The sequence below is a fragment of the Crocodylus porosus genome, unplaced genomic scaffold (genome assembly GCF_001723895.1).
Source record: "Crocodylus porosus isolate Cpor-Errol unplaced genomic scaffold, CroPor_comp1, whole genome shotgun sequence".
Taxonomy (NCBI): Eukaryota; Metazoa; Chordata; order Crocodylia; family Crocodylidae; genus Crocodylus; species Crocodylus porosus.
This window is the reverse complement of record NW_017728916.1, coordinates 9,798,617-9,813,049: the sequence shown is the minus strand read 5'-3', so window position 1 is coordinate 9,813,049 and position 14,433 is coordinate 9,798,617. Positions and strand designations below refer to the sequence as shown.

At 46.2% G+C, this 14,433-nt stretch overlaps 1 protein-coding gene across 3 annotated transcripts in view; it reads right to left on the bottom strand.

The window, feature by feature from the left end:
- Positions 1 to 14,433, bottom strand: part of ADGRG4 (adhesion G protein-coupled receptor G4) — a 55,234-nt gene that overhangs the window by 31,000 nt on the left and 9,801 nt on the right. For all 3 annotated transcript variants that reach the window (XM_019536422.1, XM_019536424.1, XM_019536423.1), the window contains 3 exons: positions 13,659 to 14,279; positions 2,332 to 2,418; positions 892 to 1,305 (listed from right to left, as the gene is read on the bottom strand). In XM_019536422.1, the coding sequence (XP_019391967.1) occupies positions 892 to 1,305; positions 2,332 to 2,418; positions 13,659 to 14,279 (1,122 nt within the window). The remainder of the gene's footprint in view (positions 1 to 891; positions 1,306 to 2,331; positions 2,419 to 13,658; positions 14,280 to 14,433) is intronic.

Genomic DNA, 14,433 nt, shown 5'->3' with positions numbered 1-14,433 from the left:
AAATATTTGTTCCCAAAACCCTCAGTGGAATAACCTCCTAGATAACCTCATCCAGTGCTTAACTGTCCTTATAGTTAGAAAGTTTTTCTTCACATCTAACATAAATCTTTGCTGCAAATTAAGCCAATGTCCTCTTGTTATCCCCAGGCTGGGCATGGAGAATGGCTGACCACCATCCTTTTTTACAAATGGGAAGACGGCTCTCATGTGTTCCTCTAAACTTCTCTTTTCTAGACTAAAAAAACCCAATTCCTTCAATCTTTCTCATATTCTTTCTAGTCTTTTATCATTCTTGCTGCTCCAGTCCAGACTCTTTCCGATCTATGACACCCTTAGGACCATCTACACGTCCACATTTACTGTGCAGTAACCAAAATTACTGAGCAGTATGGATGCACATCTACATGTGCACACCCATACTGCACAGCAAATATAGTGTCTTATGCCAGCTTCAGCGTAAATTTGATACCTGCATCATGCAGGTATCAAATTTATGCCCAATTAGTTACCGCGCAGCAGCGCGTGTGTAGATGCCTTACTGTGCACAGTAATACTGTCTGTGTAGACTGACTTGTGACTAACTTTCATCCCAAGCCAGTCCACACACAGCATTAATGCACCTTAACACCTGCACATGTAGCCTATTCCTGATTACTAAACAGTAACTTACTGCACAGTAAATTTAAGCTCATGTAAATCCACATGCAATGCCAAAAACCAGATACAGTACTCTAACTGAGCCCCTACCGACACCAAGCAGAGTATTTTTTGGTTCGAAGATGTGTTTCCTTTAGTGTTTGGATATATGGCTCAACTTGAAGCATGGTATTCTGTGCAGAGCACTACTCCTTACCTACAGAACCATTTACACAAATTCTGTACTTTTATTACCTAGTTTATGACCTGTCGTGGATAGGTCAGGTGTAGATACAAATGTAAACTCAGAGGGCCTGGATGTCACCATTGATCTGGAAACAGGCATAGTACTAGTAGTTTTGATAGGTGAGATAGTCACAGAAGTTAGTATCCCATCAGGTTTGGAGGTGGGATCAGTCTCATCAGGTCTGGGTGAAGCTGTGGTCAGTGAAAGTGTAGTCTCCGACACCAAAACAGTAACCTTGGTGGTTGTTGTGAGAAGAGATACAAGTGCCTGTGTGGTCCCTCCGGGTTTCGTTGCTGGCATGGTTTCTGGTGCCTGTGTTACAGCAGTAGTTAAGGACGCAGAGCTTGTCTTCTTCGTAGTGTATTCAGGGGCACACGTGGTTTTGTTTTCAGTCGTTGCACCTCTTGTGGAAGCAGTGAAAGCTAAACATTTTAACATATATTATAATCCAAATATAAAGATAGACACACTTAGCTGGGATAAAGAGATCCTTTTTTGGGGCTCAATTCTGTGCACCTGCAGCTGTAGCTGAAGTCAACTCCAGAAGCTGGTCAGCACCTCACAAAACAAGGCTACCTGTAACTAAGACATCTCGTTAGGGGAGAACAAACTCACGGTGCTACAACGAGTCTTCTGCAGGTAATAAACACTTAGGAATGGATTTACACTTAGGATTTCAGGCAAAAATGAATGGAAGATTTCACTGTGAAGGTTCCTGAGCAAACACGAATATTGCATACAACCAGCCTCTGGTTGATATCTAGCTAGCTTACTTACGTTTCCTACTTGCTGATTCAGGGCTGTGTCAATCCAGTTCTCCCCCTGCGTCACTCCAGTGATTTAAGTGGACTAACAGCATAAAACTGGAGTGATCCTGTGCTGTTGTTGTAAGGCCCAGGTTCCAATGGGATTAGGTTAAATTGCACCAGTTGAGACCAACTGAGGGTCTTTCAACACATAGACAGGGACTTTTTCCACTGAAGACTGTCCTTGCCTATAGGAAATACACTTGTGTAACCTTGTGGAAGTCTTTGTCATGGTGAAACATCCCTTATGAAGGATGCCAAAGATTCATTTGAAGGGAAGGAAGCTAGCTCGGTCATCTGAAAAAACACAATATTCAACATAGGACCCAATTTACCACCATGTTTCTCTAGTTTACCCTGGTGTCCATTCATATACTTCTGGACCAGATTCAGCATTTCACTTTTTCTTTTGATCTAGTTAGAATTATAGCTATTTTTAGATAAAACTACAATAAACAGAAATTTAAAGAGTCTAAATCATCATGGATAGAACGTGTGTGTGCATGTGCATATATATATGATCTTTGTGTATGTGTATATATATATATATATGACCTATATATGTATGACATATAGATAGATAGATATAGTAATGATGAGTACTTTAGCATTTACAATATTCTCTGCTAGAAAGACACATACTTAGAGTGATACCACTAGTAGTTTTAGCTGGAGATGGTGGAGCTAATGTAGCAGCAGTTGTTGAGGTTGATCCTTCCCAGGACTTTGCTGAAAAGAAAAATAAGAAGAAAAACGAGGTGAGGGCAGAGAAAAAAATGGAGCTCAGATTCTCTGGCATAAGAAGGGCAGGTTGATCTAGGGACTGTTGGCTGCAGAAAACCTACTTCCTTTTTCATGGCTGTATATCTGTCTGCATCCATTCCCCTGGTATCATTGCTCATCTGTCTTATGCTATACTGAGGTCACAGCATCTGCAGAATATGCCCACCTTTCCACTGCCTAAGCCATGGAAACCTCATCTGTTCCATTTGTTCCAGACACCTCTATTCAGGCTGGCACGTCAGAAAACAATTTGCAGTGATAACGAGCAGTGAAGACAGAAGGACAATACTAAAGAGGTAGCAGATGGCTGGATAGTCCCTTGATGTGACCAAGATTTATCGACCCAGGGGATAAGAATTGACAGGAGCAAATCCAAAAATCAATGTTAACCTCACCAACAGTACCGCTTGATGTTCCTGATAACATGCAGTTAGTACGTCTTGTCACGCACCCTGTGAGTGCCTCTCCCTCCCCAGGCCATTACGCTTTTGAACGCACATTCCAGAAGGAAAGGCAAAGTTAGAAATCCATTGGCTCCCATCTCTGTGGGCGACTGTGTGAGCCTAAGTCTGGAAGCAGCATTAAGTCGGATGTGGCTTCTGCCAGAACACCCAGGCACTTCTCAGGGAAGATGCAGTTCCCCAAACCTCCTCCCACCCACAGCATCGTAGAAGCAGGCTTCTGCGAGGCAGATGCAGGGGAGTTTCTGCAGCTTCCCCAGAAACAAGGCATTATACAACTCAGATGTGGCACTGTCTCGCATCTGTATTCTCCTCCACCCCACTCCAACCCTCTCACCACTTTGGTATGGGGCAATATGGGGTTCTATTTACCAGTAAAAACCAGTTTGAAGACGGTTGCATGCTGGCTAGATGGCACAGTGAAATCTGTGCATTCCCTTCTGACTTGGCTAACTCTTATGTTAACTTTCAGGGGGAGACTTTTGCTGAAGACACAAAGGTCACTGGTTTAACATGCAGTAATGAAAGTGAAATGCAGGTTGCTCTTCATATACTCTGGCATCGTAAACACCAGGACAGCTTCCCTGTTATTTTCCAAATGGAGAGTTCCTAGCTAATTATCCTTGAAATGAATCACCTTGTCAAACCAGATTTATTCTTTGTATTCCACGTGCAGTCTGCCAGAAATAATAGGGATGACACGTCTTCACATATAACGCAGAAAATTGCAATGAACCAAACCTCTTTATGGCGTTCCAGCCTAAATGACAAGGCAGTAGCATGATATGACATTTTGCCCACGTATTGCATTTTCAACCCCATGCCTGGACTTCCACTCAGACAAATGTCAGAGTCGGACATTACTAAGAGCAATGTTTCCATGTAGAAAAGAAAAATATGCGAAACTAAGGATGCATGGATCAAGTTCAGAGATAAAGAGGAAACTAGCACTCTTGAAATATACCCCTGTGTTTTTCTTGATTGTATTTCATGGTTATAGAAATCACCCCTGAAATCTTTTGCATGTTGAAAATAGTTACAGTGGGCTATTTCCAACCTACAGAAATCAATGGAAAACCTCCGTAGACAGCAACAGGAACAGGGTTTATTTTCAAAAGTTACTTCAAAGTCCCCTGTTTTATGGTTTTTGCAGCTGAGAGGGCACTTTTAGTCCAAGGTCACCTCTGAACATTGGAATACTTGAGATTTGGTTACCAGTGAGTGGGTCCTTCTCTTGCTTGTTCTAAGGCATGTGCCATGCACGGCCTGTATGGGGTCAAAACCCACCCTGGGGCACAACTTCATCAATGCATAAATGGACAAGACAACATGAGCTCCAGCCCCAGGTTTCTTACCAGACTTGGCTGCACCTTAGAAATCACACTCAGAGCTTCTCAGACACCTTCTGGGTCCTTTCTGCCACAGCTCAACCCCCACTTTCAGGCAAACCCCAATCTTAGACCTACTTGTTGTTTATTCATTACCTCCAGCTTCAAGGGTACTGGTAGGTGGGACAGGCCAGGGCTGGACCCTGTCTCCCAAGCAGTCCCTCCATTAATCCCACTCTGTCCTAGTCCAGCTTGGTATCCACCCACTGCATCTCTTGGGAGCACACACCTGTTCCAGTGTAACTCTAAGAGTGACCATCACTGGGAAGCAGTGGTCATGTCTACATGTGTCGTTATGCATGCCTAAACTTAATCTGCCTTTGCTTAAGATGCGTTAAGGCAATGTAGACACGCTAACGCACATTAAGATGCACTAAATTTAGGCTTGCATAGGTAAGTCACATTAGCCCACATGTAGCCATGCTAATATGCACACCACGTTAATGCGCATTAAGCGTCGACACATGGGCTAATGTGACTTAGGTAAGTGTGCCAAAATTTGGTACCTGCTTTAAGCAGGTATCAAATTTAGGCAGGATTAGCCTATAATCACCGTTTTTAAGGCACATTAAGGGTGCACATGTGTGGACATGCACTCAATGTGCCTTAAAATGGTAATTTTAGGCTAATCCTACTTAAAGGTCCACATGTAGACAAGCCCAATATGTGTAGGAATAAGCCAATGCACCCAGGGTTGGCAAAGAACTGGGTCCCCATGTTTCTGTCGACCAGAAGTTGACAAAAAGGGTTGCAGAAACAATGCTGTGGTTTCACAGGTCACCCCAGAGAGCAAGTGTTTCAGCACAGCCCACTATCTAGTTCACACCCTTGTCTGAGACATTGTCAGATGTCGGGGAGTCAGCTGCCCAGCCACAAAGCGCTGTGCTTGTAACTCAACCCCACACTCAGAGAATGACTTCGTGCCTCCGTCATGCCTAGCCTGCGCTAGGGAGCAATAAAAGCAGCAATAAACAGTGCTTTTTTGAATGCTGGTGTCCTGGTCTAACCAGCTGGGTGCTGGCAGGGGGGCTGTTTGCCTGCGTTTAGGTCTCCTGCTTTTGCAGGAGCTCAGCTATGGTGGAAAGAAAAAGTTTCTGCCAATGTTTTCCCTTCCTCCAGATTCCCAGGCATTTTCTCCCAGCAGCCCAGCGTCTGAGCCGTGGCTTCCCCATCTGAATCAGTGCGGGCAGGAGGACAGAAACTTGAGCTGACTGTATAGTTGTTTGCTGATCCTGTATTTGGAAGAGACTCCTCAAGCTTGAGTCAGCCAGCTGCAAGACAAACAGGGACCCAGAAGCCTCCTGCCAAGGGTGTGATTAACCTTCCCCTGAATGCTGCATGCTATGGGTAGGGTAAGAAGAAGGCAAGAATCTAGAAAGACCACCGACTCCAAAAAACTCACAGCAAAGAGTAACAATCCCCTGGAAAACAACACAAAGAGCTGAAGCTGGAGGGTAAATGGAAGGGTTCCCTCTCCCAAAGCACCGTCTCTTCCTACAGTCCATATCTCGTGGGCAAAGCAAGACAAAAAGCAGCAGAGAAACTGTTCACCAGTGCCTCTGGGAATCTGAAAGCTAAGAGCTGCTAGATAAACCAGGCCCTCTCATGGAAAGCCCTGTGCTTTCTGGGGGCTGAGCTCTCTGAAATGCACATTTCTGTTATGCAGACTTTGCTCTCGTTTCCTACTGACTGCAAGGATAGAGGGAAATGGTTTTATAACCACAATTTTCTCTTGGAATCTAGTGGCCTTTCCTTTACAGAGCATGGGCCAGGTTCTGCTCTCAGTTATACCCATGCAAATCCAAAGTAACTCACTGATTTCACTGCTGCTGATGCAGATATTGTTATCAGAGAATTATTTATTCTGCATGAATGATGCTGGCATTACCTACAGCTAAATATGGCTCTGCGCCTGTCACGGCACCTGCCAGAGATATTATTTGACACAACACCTCCGAAGGGGCACAATACGGATGACATCACAGGCCTCCAAAACAATCCACATGCGCCAAGCATCGTTTTATCTTTCCTTATTGTTTCTTGAGTCTGGGCCCACACTTTACACAGGATCAATAAAAAATGGGGACCACAGGTTGTGATTTCAGAAGGGCTCCCATATTGTTCAGTCCTCCTTAACGGATAAGGAGGACCTTGGACATCAGCCGTGGTGGTCTGAGAAGGGCTGGCTTAGCAATGGGTCAAACAGGATGCAGAAGCATGAGGAAGCCAGGACCTGAATGTGGAGAGGCTACTACATCTTTAACAAAATGAGAGGGATAGACCTCATAATCCACCCCAGGCTAGTGCTGTCATCCAGGGAGAGCAAAATGCCATTCAACCAGGCTATGGTTTCAGCATACAGTCTTTTCTTTTTTTATAAAATACTTTTAGAAAAAAGTGCTTTTAGACTAAGATGTATCTAGTGCTAAACTGAACTGATCATCTGTGCCGTGCGCCAAGCTTAACCTTTAATTTGTCTTCATAACTAAAACAGATGCTGGAGATGCTTCTCCAGTAATGAGGGTTTGCGCTCAGAGCTCCATCGCTGTGGGCTGCATTCTTGTTTCCAGGGTTCACCGTGTCTTGTTGCAAGCTGCGCTGCCTTAGGGGCAATGCATGAGGTCACTCGGTGTCAGATATAATGAGGCAGGCTAGTCTGGTGAAAGAAAATTTACAGAACTGGCAAAACAAAAATCAAACCACTCTAATTAAAGATGTATCTCATGAAGCATTTTCCATTTAAGCAGTGAAAAATCAGACATTATTACAATTTCACAGATTCAAATCCCTCTCCCTCATTATCACCTGAAGAAGAAAACCTGTGTTTATTCTCACATATCAGCTATCATTACCGATATGCAGCTGTAGCACCTGCATCCCGTAACATCACTCATTTTAATTAACATGCACAAAATTCTGCTTATAAAATGAGGACTGAGAAGGGATGACAGATGAGATCTGGAATGAGAAAAATACCATGCTACTGAAATTAAAAACCAAACATTTCCAGATCATTAAGTTTGAATTCAAAGCTTTAGCAAACAGTTTCTTTGGTATCTGGCAAATGTTCATCATTCCAGTAAAAGAGCTTTACAAAGTAAACCAACTAATAAGAGAACTTCACTAACACTATGCTTTACAGACATTACTAGTCAGCTTCTTGTGCTCTATGTTCATCACCATCACCAAAGCTTACACATTTAAGTTAAAAGGGCCAATCTTTCTCTCACAAAATTTAGCAAGGGTATGCAGAGGTGTTAAATTGACTTTATTAACAGGGCTATGTATGACTAGTGAAGGGCAAACTGATATTGGAAGACGAAGATTCTCCCGTCTGTAAGCAGGGTGGGCAGCATTTTTTAGGTTGCCTAACACTTCCCTTTATTAGATCCTGCTTTCAGCTATTTCCTGGTATAACTTTGCTATGATTAACACGTCACTTTGACCGCGTGGACTGAAACTTTTCTATGCCAGCTATCAGACTGAGGCTGATATTTTTAGGTAAAAGTTCAGCCTAACCGGTTCACCTCTTTCCAAGAATGAGACTGGAACAAGATTAGAAAGAAGGATGTTGTTTTGCTCAGGTTAAAAACCTGTATGCCTTCTCCTCTCTGTGATACGAAGGCCAGGCCCTTGCTGTGGAGCAGGGACTGGAAATTTGACAAAGGAGGTCAGGGAGGGTTTTGTGCCTAAGGTGTGCTTTCCCCCTGAAAACCTACCCCAGTGTGGCAAAATTACCCCCAGTTCATACATAACGAAGAGGCACTTCTGAGACTGGAGCAGCCAAATTCCCCAAAGATCCCATTCACACAAGACACGTCTACACAAGATGCTTTACTTGAGATTAGAGCAAATTACTGTGCAGTGAGTATCACCGTCTACACGTGCAGACACTTACTGCACAGTTATTTGCCCTAATCATGAGTAAATTTGCTTCCTGTAAATACAAATAGTAAATTTGCTCCCAATTACTAATGGCACAGTAGCACATGTGTAGACGACTGACCAGGAGAAAATGTGCTCCCGGTTACCGGGACAGCAAGGGGTGGGAGATTGCTTCCTGCCCCCAGGAGCTGCCCGCTGCTGAGGCAACCTCTGCCACCGGAGTAAATTACTCTAGAGTAAACCCACCCCAGCGCATTTGCACATGTGGACACGCCCGCAGAGCATGCTCCACACAGACTGATCCAGCCTTTCCCTAGCACTGGACTGCTCGGTGATAGTGGGTCTGGGCATCTGGACTGATTGCAGAGAGATGTTCTGTCTTGCATTTTTGTGACCCCTTGCTGACACCGGGCTACCTGGAGGAGGGAACTGCTGATTCAGATGCAGAGGGGGACAAAAACTGGACTTGTGGGGGTGGGAGAGGAAGCCCGTGCAGTGGATCTAAAGTTCCCAGCCCAGCTGATGCCCCATGGGTGTGCCAATGTGCTACCACACGATGGAGCATCTGTTTTTTTAGCTTGCTTCTTTAAAAGCCCAAGAAATTATGAACAAAACCTGAGTTAAAAGAGCCTGAGCAAGGTTGCAAAGTTAATACACTCCATAATTAAGGTTGCCAGCCTGTGCAATCGCAGTTTGCTCCCCAAGGAAGGGCTACTGCCAGGAGTGAGGTAACCTCGTCAGAGAAGGTGGGAACGTCATTCCTGGAAATGGTGCTTTTAGCAACGACAAGGATATCACTCCAGATGCCCTCATTCTCATCCATAACGCACAAAAGAAAGGTGCTGTGGTCTAATGGTGACAGGGTAGAAAAAAGGGATATGGACCTAGGACTCTTCTAGGATCTAGGACTATTCTAGGGATAAGGATGTAGCACACTTACCCAGTGTGACTCATTGTGTAGAGCTAAGCAAGTCATGTGGTTCAGGATTTCCAGTGGGACTGGAGGGACACATCTTGGAAAATCCCAACTATAATTTCCCAATGCTTTAGCTTCCTCATGTATGAGACAGGTCTTAACAGCTTGCCAAGATGGTAGCACCTTGAAGCTTAGTGACTGTATGAATTGCCCTGAGATCTTTGGCAGAAGAGCATGCTAAAGGCAAAGTAAGATTTGCTTCTACTGAAAAGTAAGCCAGTGCCATTAAGCCAAGAGTTACTGTGATCTCCTCCTCCTGTTAATCAGCTCCCAGTAATCAGCTTCTTTTTTCTGCTAATAGTGTATCTGCTCCCACTTGGAATTTCTCTCACCCCTCCCCATTCTGTGTTTATTACACGACCCAGCCGGGAACGCAGGGTGTGTGTTCTGGGAAACCAGGTTCACTGCTTCACAAGCAGTTATAGGACAAGCTTTGCAGAGCTCTGCTTGAAATGCTGAGTCTTGAGTGAAGTTGCATGTTACACTTAGACCAGACTAAAAACATGGGCTGTTGAGCCGTGTTAAAGTAAGAACGAGCTCTGAGCAGCCAAACATGATGGGGTAATACTGTTTCTACCGAGCACTGCTCGGTCTTATCACTAGTCGGTTGGTAAGCAGGGTTATGGCTGGGAGCCACGACACCTGGGCTCTATCCCTGCTCCAGAAAGGGGACAGAAGCTGGGAGCAGTGCATCCTGGGATGCTAGAGGACTGCAAATTGCTCTTTTTATCTCTGTCGAGCAGCTTGACGTTACCTAACATGTGCCAAGTAGAGCAGCCATGAGCTAACCCTCACCTAAAGTGGCATAACTTTGAGATGCTCAGAGGGCGCTTAACATGAGTTAACAAGCTTTAATGTGCAGACACTCATGTTTTAAGTGCCCTTAGTATGGACTAACATGTAACACGTAACCTCCCCCTTTAAGATGTGTGGCTGCCTTACTCATGTAACTAGTTTCACTCGTTTTCATGTGACAGGTTTTGCATGAGTAGCCTCCTAGTTTTTCAGTGTTAAAGCAGATTGCCAAAAGCATGGCAAGTTGCATAGACAGTTCCCTTGAAAAACTCCACCTCGCTTCATGCTACATTGAGAACTGTGAACTCAAGTGATGCTCAACTACAGACACAATACGTGTGCATTATATACTGGCAATCAGCAGTAATCTCAGGCTTTTCAGGGTATAAATTGCACATTACAGGCAGAGACATACCTGTTAAAGTTACATCATTAGCATGCAAATTGATCTGCAAGGTGACATTTCACTACAGAACTACAATCCACATGGTTATTTCTGACTTCTGTCCCTTGAAATCCAGTGATAGCTGCTTCAGGCTTTCCCATAGGACATCCTTGTCTTAGGGCATCTGCCATGGCCCCATGACAAGCCCAGGAGTGCCTATCCACAGCTCCACAGTGTATGGCAAAGCCCAAAAGTCAGGCAGCCTAGCGTGTTTAGTGTGAGCACACACCCAGAGCAGTTCTCAGGCAGCCTTAGGCATGCTTCTTGGCACCTGCTCAGGGTCCCTCAGAGCTCACTGTCTCACCTGATCTGGGGGGCCTTGGTGCACCTTGAGCAGAGCAGATGGACAGGGCATGCTTCCCAGTGGGTGCATCTACATGGGTAGTTAGCACATAGCAATAAACTTGGGCTCAGTTTGTACCGGAGTTTATTGCTCCCAGGTGCAGCGTTTACACATGTGCCCAGGACTGCAGCACACTGAGCAGGGGTGGAGCAGCCCTTGCTGGCAGGGGGCCCAGCGGGTCAGCCTGCCAGCCCAGGGGCATGATGCTGCCCCTTGTGCCCCCACCCAGCCAGCCCCGTTAGCATCAACATGTGCCTTGTGGCGCACACAACTACTCTGCTGTACTTGTCTGGGGCAGTACTGTCCTACAGTGGAGTTAATTAACTTACCGCATGCTACTATGGTCATATGTGTAGATAGTGACACTTTACATCAGAGCTAACTAGTCAGAGCTGTAGTAAAGCACATGTGTAGATACCCCAGGGGTTAGGTCACTCCACACATGCCCTGTGTCTAATGCGTCTGCTACTTGCCACTGTCAGAGAGGCCGAGGGGCTGGGGGGACCCTTGTTCTGACACCGCACAGCATTTCTTGTTGTCAGGCACTCTGGTCAAGCAGGCCTGGCAGGGCCAAGCACAGGAGTTACCATGCCTGTCCCTGATCTCTGGCTAATGGGGCTAACCCAGTTCTCTGCAACCAGGTTGGCTGCTGGAAGCACCACTCATCCTTTTTAAATCCACCTGCCGCCTCGGGCTTGCAAGCGTGTCTTCACACAGCCTCAGTCTGTTCTGGCAAGCCTCGTGTTCACAGCTCTCCCTGGTTCTCCTGACTTCTGGCTGGGCTTTGGCTTTTCTTGACCCTGATCTTGGATCTCCCCTGAAACTCGGCACTGGTTCTGCTCTCTGCTTTTCTTAGCATCCTGACTTGGTTTGGCTTCCTGGACCCTGATCTTGGATTCTCCAAAACTCAGCACTGGCTCCCTGACCCACGGCTCCTGACCTCAGCTTATATCTTGGATCTCTTAGTAACCTGTGTACCTGCCCTGCTAACCTCCTAGTTGCCCCCAAGGCCTATCCACAGGCCTGGCTACCTATATCCTCACCAAACCCTCACACTTACATTCACCCATGTGCCCTTAATTACTATGAATAGTGCATACAAATTAGAGCTTACTGAAATGTGAACGTCGGGCCAGCCAGCCATGTGCACACATCTTAGCATGTATAGCGGTACCATTCACTGCTATCCCAAACGCATCTCCCCGTTTCTATTTAGGGGCTATCAGTACAGTGGACTGCTCATAAATTTCAGCTGGGTGAAGCAGGGAGGATATTTATAGCATATGTGAAGGTCTATCCAAAATGTGATATACAGCAGGCTCACAACCATGATTCAGCTTTACAACCTTCCCCATATCTAGGATTAAAAAACTGTAGCTGCTGCAGCCTTTCTTCAGGAAAGCAGGATTCCTGACCTTTACCCTAACAAAATACTTATCTCAAGCCTGGTGACATTATAGATGGGACATTACAGGCCTGTCATCAAGGTAGCACAACCCTTCCCATTATAAGGCCCTGTTTTTAGTTGCTTGTAACTTGGCCAGACTTCAGCCATTTAGGCTGAAATTTTGCATGCAGGGTTGTCTGGTCACAAAATTACATGTGCAGTTAGCGCTTAGCTTCTGAGGATCAGATTAAGGGGAAATTTCATAGATTTCGTAGACATCAGGGCTGGAAGTGACCTCGGAAGATCATCGAGTCCAGCCCCCTGCCCAAAGGGCAGGAAGTCAGCTGGGGTCATAGGATCCCAGCAAGATAAGCATCCAATTTACTCTTGAAGGTGTTCAATGTAGGTGCTTGAACCACCTCCGCTGGCAGACTGTTCCAGACCTTGGGGGCTCGGACAGGAAAGAAATTCTTCCTTATGTCCAGCCTGAAACGGTCTTGCAGGAGTTTGTGACCGTTCGACCTCGTCATCCCTTGGGGCGCTCTGGTGAACAGACGTTCCCCCAAATCCTGGTGGTCGCCCCTGAGAAACTTATAGGTGGCCATCAGATCACCCCTGAGCCTGCGCTTTTCCAGGCTAAAGAGTCCCATGGCTCTCAGCCTGTCATTGTGAGGTCTGTTTTCCTGACCTCTGATCATGCGCGTGCCTCTCCTCTGGACTCTCTCAAGCTTCTCCACATCCTTTTTGAATTGTGGAGCCCAAAACTGGACGCAGTACTCCAGCTGCGGCCTCACCAAGGCCGAGTACAAGGGGAGAATGACGTCCCAGGATTTGCTCGAGAAGCATCTATGGATGCACGCCAGCATTTTGGTCGCTTTACTAGCTGCAGCATTGCATTGGAGGCTCATGTTCATCTTGTGGTCAATGATGACCCCCAAGTCTTTTTCTTCTGTAGTGCTAACCAACGTAGCACTGCCGAGCCTATAAGGGTGCTGCAGGGTTTTCTTCCCAAGGTGGAGAACCTGGCATTTTTCGGTGTTAAACACCATCAGGTTCTTGTCCACCCATTTCCTGAGCCTGTGCAGGTCAGCCTGGATTGCCTCTTTTTTTCCCCTGGAGAAAACTTCTAGGGAGTTTTGTTTGAGCAGCACCCTGTTATTTAGCAGGGGGTTGCCTTGTGTCTGTGCCATGTTTCTTTCGTGCCCAAATTTGGCCATTTTATCGCTCTTTGCCCGTGCACAGTGACTTGAGGAGCAGAATCCCCAGAGGGTCCTGTCCCCACTGAGCAGGGCTGAGTATCTCACAACCAGTGCTGGCCACACAGCGCTGGCAGCCCAAGGCTGCAGGGGCTCAGAAGGACCTTCCCACTTGCATTTGGTTCCTCTGCCAGCAAATATCCTGGTAAAGTGTGTGTCTCATTGCCCCCTCCAAAACTGGTTTATTTTGTGGACGGCAGCCTCCTCTCACTGTCAGCTAGCCCAGGTGACAACAAAGCAAGACACTCACCGCAGCGCAGGTGATGGTCGGTGAGTGGAATGATGCTGTCCAAGTCCCAATACTCTGTGTTCCAGCTAACGACGTTTCCCTGGGAGCAGTTCATTAGCTCCTCCTGCTTCAAGACCCTGTCCCACATTTGGAAGTAGTACAGGTTGCCGAGAAAGCCGGTGTTCACCTGCACAATGATGGACCCTCCCTGGTTTTTGTGCAAATACCCCAGCATCAAGCTGCCCTTCGGCCTCAGGCACTTGGTACTGTTCATGGCCTCCTTCCCCAAGTGCTGCCCATTGTTGTAGACCTGCAGCAGCCCCTCCTTGCTGTCCCACGTGCAGCACACACTATGCCATTCAAAAAGAGTTAAGTCAAGCTTGATTTCTCTGGTGGTGCCAAAGAGATACAACTTCAGATGCTTGTTTTCCCCAGAGAGCCCGAGCTCTGCATCATGGATGTTGGTGGAGTTGTTGCTTATATCGTATGAAAAAGCTGTCCAAACACTGACATTTGTAGTCCTGTTTAGATCAATGCACACAGTGAACTGGCAGAGCTGGGGGATGCTGGCGCTGGCCAGGGATATATACTTCTGATACTTCCACGATACATCCAGCTTTTTCCCTCGCAAAGAACTGGTTTCTGTAAAAATGGGGGGAAAGGGAAGGGGAAGAGAAAGTGTCAGTTTTCAAAGAGAAAACGTGGCCTCATCAGGATAATTACTGCATGTATATGGGTTGTACTCATCATATGACAGCAGTTTATTTTGCAAGTCATTCTATTCAGTAATATCACA